Consider the following 6,142-nt stretch of genomic DNA (forward strand, 5'->3'; position numbering starts at 1 on the left):
CAGCAGTGTACTTCATAGATCTGCCTGTTCTGCTCCCCGCTCTGTCTCTGGTGAATCCTCTCACCCTCCACATCTCTGGTCTGTAACCCAGTTCTGTATAAATAAATAAATCTTTAAAAAAAAAAGTATTTTTAGAATTTGGTTTTAGTCTAATAAAATAACACATGAAGAAAAGGAGGCCAGCTTGCTTACCTCACCTTTTGGCTAACCTACTTGGTGGAGCCTGTTGGCCAGGTCCCTACCTGACTTACAAGTTAATAACCGTTGCAACATAAGTGAGTTCAGGGCATGTCAGCCTCCCTATCTGTAAAATGGGGGTATCAACAGGAGCTACCTCACAAGAGCAGTCTGAGAATTAAAACAGATCAACCACTGAGTTATATTAACTTCTTAATAAACATTATAGTCAGACAAAGTTTTGTCTCATTACTTAATTCATTATTCCTCCAAGTTATTTTCTGTTCTCCTAGAAAGATCCACAGGTGAGTGAGAGGAAAATACAGAATAAATACAGAGTTTGACATTTTTGCTGTGGAATAACAAAATCTCCACAGCAAAACAAAATAACAAAAGCAGAGCTGTTTGGTTTGTTTCTTTGCCAAGCTCTTTGGCTAGTAGATTGGTAAAGAGAACACACTGGCTTACAGCTTCTTGGGCACTTCCTGAGGTTAGTTCTACCTGGGAAAGACTGTATCTCAGAATCTAACAGCCTTTAGCAATTACTCCTAATCAAAATAATTGCATCACAAAATTCCCTGCTTTATGAAGATACTTGTCTTTTTTTTTTTAAGAGATGTCTGCTTGGTGGGTTAGCTTCATTTATATGTGGAGTTATGTATGCAGTGGAAACAGCTGAGCTGATAGGGCTAGCACTTTGATGAATTGAGAGGCCCTGGGTCTGCCTCTGCCCCCCACCAGCCCTCCCTGACCTCAGGCAAGGTCTCCCTTGGGGGACAATTGGATAATGTCTCTCTGTGCTTTGGGGCCTATTTGATCTTTCTTAATAAGTTCTGTGAAACCTTGTCTCTTAAAAGCAAGTGAATTCAGATAGGTGTGGGTTCATATATTATGTGAAAGCCACACTCCTCTAGTGTGGAAACCATCAGGGCTCTCCAAGAAACCCAATCCCCAGCCCAGGGGTGACAATGGGGCTATGTGCATCTGGCTTGCTCCATGCATGCAGACAGACTGGAACGCTCCTTCCTGTCCATCCATCATGGCTCAGCAAAGGTTCCAAAAAGCACACTGCCTCACTTTCAGGGACTAACTACAGAGGATTTCCAAGTTAGAAAGCATTAAAATAAGCTAAATTTAATCTCATGAAAATCTGCTCTTTTCCTGCAGTTTTTCTTGCTCATGTAAGCATTTCTTAGTTAAAGTCTTCTAAAAAGCTAAACTCTCGAAGAGCTTCCAGTATACTTTGGAAAGTATATTGTTCAAAGCAAAGAGCATTAAAAGCACTGAAGAAAAAAAATCAAACATTTCATGGAAATATAGGGAATTAAAATGTGATTATTTTTTCTTTTATATTTCCAATGAAATTGTTTTTCTAGAATATTTATCATTCAGTTCTCCTTTCATGATGTAGAGAAGCCAAAATTATTGTTGGAAATAAGATAAATCCTCCTTTTATACTTTTCTAATGGATAGTGAGATGTTGCAAATAACAGTAGCAGTTATAAACTTACTGGGACATTGTAAATAATGAGGCACAATGCATATCTGACTGTAAGCTGCTGTTCATCTGACTGTAAGCTGCTGTTTGGAGCAAAATGCAAAGCCTTCCTCTGGGCATGGGATCCTTTCTCCACAAGTGGAGTGGGGGAAGGGGCCCTGCAGAAACTTCCAGTGTTGGTTCCTTAGTCTCACTGCAAACAACAGGATCGTTTATCCCAAATACCCTATTTTATGCTATAAAAATCATAAGAGTAAAATTTATTTGGCTTCCTTGAACAAAATGGGGGAATATGTATTGTAAAGAGTTTTGCCATATTTTATTCTATTTTATAGAATAAACGCTGTTTTAAAACCACAAATTTTGTAAACAGGGAGAAAAAGAGTTCTAGAAGGCTGCTGAGAGATTCAAGTGACTTCACAAGTAGTCACTTTACTGTGAACGAGTAACATTTGTTCAAAAATTGTGAAGTCATGTAGACATGAAGCGTGAATCTGTGACTTGTTTCTGCTCCTGTAAGGAAAAGAAGATGGAATTAGCTCCTGAAAGAGTGGCTATTGAATTTTTGTTTTCTCTACAAATGGATGAATCACAGCTATAGCTACCCATTTTCTTCTCATTGAATATTTTTTCAAATTATTTGATTCTTGTGTCTATGCCCTACCCAAAAGGAATAAAATATATTGTGTCTGGATTTTACCACCTTTAGTTTGAATAAATGAACAGATAAGGTGAAGAAAATATTTGATTTCTGAGATGAAATAAATCTATAGGTTGTTTTGTGTTCTAACCCATCTAAAGTAATCAGTCAGTGTTAGAACATTTAAGGAATTGTCCAGAATTCTGAATTGTTGAGTTATACTTACATTAAATAGATGGAAATTCTTCATTTAAAAAAAGAGTGCTTACCATTTAACTGCAGGTGCTGATGTTGGAAAAATTGGTATAGCTGGAATTGTCTACCCTTCAAAACACTTTTTCTATTAAAGACAGACTGGATGTAGTTTTAGTACATGAAAACAGTGGAAAATGACGAGGCAAATAAAATGGAAATCCAGTGAATTTAGGCTTTCACATCCGTTTAGGTGAATCAAAACTAAATCCCAAAGAAGTTTGACTTTTTATAGCTTATCTAGTGATGATCAGTTTTGTTTTAAATTGATAGTTTCTGTGGACTAGCTGAGAGCCAGCCTCTGGAATCTCTGCAAATTCTGGAGCTTCATTGTCATTTTCTTTACCTGACTGACCCACTATTGAGTCTTCCTGGTTTTAAAAGATGTTGGAAATATGCCAAGGGCAGTTCGCCCATGTCCTCGGAAGGGCCAGGCTTTAGATGTCTCCTCTTCCGTGTGCTTAGCAGCTTCTGATCTGACTTGTCTCAGGCACATGCCTACACTGGCCCAGCCTAGCTGCCTCCTGCTTGCTGGGTGGTGGGAATGTGGGCTGCAGAGCAATGCAGGCCTTGGCAGGCCCTCCTTGTGGACAGGGGGCAGATGCTGTTTGGCCTGCATTTCCCTCTCTGTGTTTGCCTGATTCTAACAAAATATCTTCATTTCAGCCACATGTAGCCCTGCAACTGTTTTTAACTGTTTGTTTACCCATCCCTTGTCCCTAGCTAAGCCTCTTTATGTGTTTGTCACTAAAATCCTAGGACTCAATCTTAAGATCCAAGAAATGTATAGGATTCCCAAAGGCCTGGATGCACATATGCCGTGGGGCTTGGCGGTGGGGGGTGGGGAGGTGGGGGTGGCTGGATTCCGCTGACCAAAACGTAAGCAAGTAGATACTCCAGGTTTACCTATAAAATAAACATAACTTACTGAAGAATCTGCTGCCCTGGAGATTCCTCAAAAAGTGATAACTAGAGTTCATCTATTAAGAATGAAATGGGAAACTAACTTGATTCAATTTGACCTCTTTGGTTCTTAAAAATGTATTCAAGCCATTTAGGCCAGTACCCTTTGAGCTACATTGCTGAAGGAGTTATACTTACGTGAAATGAAAATAAGACTTTAATGTGATTACAGCAAACCCACAAGGAATTCAGGCTGCCTGGAGTATCCGCTAAGAGGCAGTGGCCGAGGGCGGAGTGGCAGACGTGAGGGGCCCTTGCCTTTCAAGATTTTAGGCACTGAGAGCAAGCTTGACTAGTAACCTGAAGTGTGGGTCTGTTTCCCAATGTCTGCTGCATGTGGAGCACCCAGCTTCCACCTTCCCTCATCCACAGTGAGGAAAGAATGGAGTCAGTCTGACCCCGGGCAAGACTGCCTCATAGGTTTCTTACTTTAAAATTATATGGTGTTCTTGCTGATGGTGAGTATTCTTGTTTTTGTATGATTTCAGGTATGGTTAGCTACTGTGACAGATACAGCGAAGGCATGAAACGTGTGCTGAACACCTTTGGGCCCATTCCAGAGTTCTCTGATGCCACAGCGAAAAAAGTTCACCAGGTATGTAGACTCACTGCAGAGAACTATGCTCCCAAGTGGAAGCGCTGTGACAAGTGAGTTTGTGTTTGTTGCAAGTACCTTTGCCTTTGATTTTTATATTTCCGCATTCCTAACTTTGCCTTTCTACAGTTCTGTTATGGTCACCAGCAGTCTTTGAAAACAGTGTGACCAGTGAATTGGTAATTCATTTTGGCTTGCCTCCAAGGAACTGTAAGCCTTCTGGGTTTGCAAGGCCTATGTTATTTTGGATTTTCTTTACTACTTTAGTCTTTGAAAGCAAAGTCACAGTATTTACAAATAAAACAGCAGATACATTTCTGGTAAATAATTTCCTGTCTGCTTTTTCTTCTTCCCAGGCCTTATGCATAAAGATTCCTGCTGACCCAGAGCACTTAACTGCCCGAAGGAAGTGGAGGGACCAGTGCCTCATGAGACTTGCCAAGTTGAAAAGCCAGATGCCATCCTTGTAGAATTTCTTGTAATGCTCCTGTCACTGGAAATTCTATTTGGTAGATATTTAAGCATTAATCAAATTGCTCAGAAACAGGCTGCAGCCATAGTCCTGTTTAGCATGCAGATTGAGCTTGATTGCCACCTTGTAGGTGCATGAAGATGGAGGTTGTGTGGCCTTCTGGTCCCTTCTGATAATCCTGAGGCCTGGGTGTCACAGCAGCACTGGGGTGCTAAGGGCTGGTGATTCCCTGCCATCTGGACAAGACAGAAAGCAAACAGTCTAAAGATTTTCACCTTTTCTTTCCAGTGTGATTATATACTTTAGAGCCAAAGACTATAGTTTCAGGTTACTTTCATCTGTGCCAACTATTTTTGTAATTACTTTCTAATCCCTTTCTGAGTACTCTGTGGCCCTACAATTATGAGGCAACTACATTTATGTTGTTGACGATTATTCCAAATAAAACTTACTTGATTCCATAGGATGTCTTTTACCTTCTGATCTTTCAGTATTAGATCCTGATGATAGACATATCTTAGAGGGACCATGATTAGTGAGTAAAAAGCAAGTACTATTTTAGGTCCTTCTTTCTGTTTTTAGAAAAATATAGGTTTGCAAGGGCCAATGTTTGGGCCAATGTTTCCCAAAGGCAGTTCCACAATAGAACCACCTAAATGGCACTGTGGTCAGCTGTGTTTGGAAAGTGCCAAAAGGGACATCCTGGTCTTGGGCAGTACAGTTTAGGCAGGGGACCCTAAACTGGCCAAGGCCTCACTGCCCAAATACTGTATCAAATACTGTCTGGGTTCTTCATCTACAGGTTCAGGAAACAACAACAAAGGGAGTTATTTAACAAACAGGATATTACAGAGCACCCCAATGTGAACTGGGTTGCCTGTCTGTGGGTCCTCACCCACGTGCTTAAAATTCAGTTGTACTGCAGGCAGAAACAAAAGGGTCAATAAATGGTTTATTTACAAAAGGGAAAGGAAAAGGAACAACCCAGGGAAAGAAAGGGAGATACAAGTTAACTAGAGCATCCTACCAGTTCTGCTAACTTGGAACCCCAATAGGACACTGAAAGCTCATCAAGAGTCTAACAACCAACCACCAGGCCGAGAGAGAGAGAGAGAGTCTAACATGGATCCTACATATATATCCCCAAAAAAGTCCCAAAATTCCTGCTTAGCTCTGCCTTTGGGTCCTCACAGTTCTCCCCTTCGTATTGCTGGGAGTTGTAGTTTCAGTGATTGGAGTAGGGGGTGGAGCTGTAGTTTTAATAACTGGAGTAGGGGGTGGTATCCACAAAACTGTGTAGCATTCCTTCAGGACATCCTTCCCCCAACAAGGATAAACAGGAGATACTGAGGCCAACAATGGCCATTAACCAAAGTTGTGGCCAGTACTGTCCTGTACAAAGACCATTATGATGGCATCTTCCCACCACTGAGGATGTGCAGCTCCTCTCCTAAACAACAGGGCACGTGTCTGAGATGACATCTCCCTGCCTCTGCTGACCTGGGGCACATGGCAGCCAGACTGCAGGTCAGGTTCCAACTCTCG

The 6,142-nt window shown here is 41.3% G+C and overlaps 1 protein-coding gene across 1 annotated transcript in view; it reads left to right on the forward strand.

The window, feature by feature from the left end:
• The window catches only part of CRYL1 (crystallin, lambda 1), a 160,006-nt gene extending 154,953 nt beyond the window's left edge, over window positions 1–5,053 (forward strand). Inside the window, exons 7-8 of the mRNA XM_004680358.2 lie at window positions 4,019–4,125; window positions 4,482–5,053. Coding sequence (XP_004680415.2) covers window positions 4,019–4,125; window positions 4,482–4,595 — 221 coding nt within the window. The 3' untranslated portion in view covers window positions 4,596–5,053. The remainder of the gene's footprint in view (window positions 1–4,018; window positions 4,126–4,481) is intronic.
• Window positions 5,054–6,142: the final 1,089 nt, after the last annotated feature.

This window comes from Condylura cristata, unplaced genomic scaffold (assembly GCF_000260355.1).
Source record: "Condylura cristata isolate star-nosed mole 26May11 unplaced genomic scaffold, ConCri1.0 scaffold00010, whole genome shotgun sequence".
Taxonomy (NCBI): domain Eukaryota; kingdom Metazoa; phylum Chordata; class Mammalia; order Eulipotyphla; family Talpidae; genus Condylura; species Condylura cristata.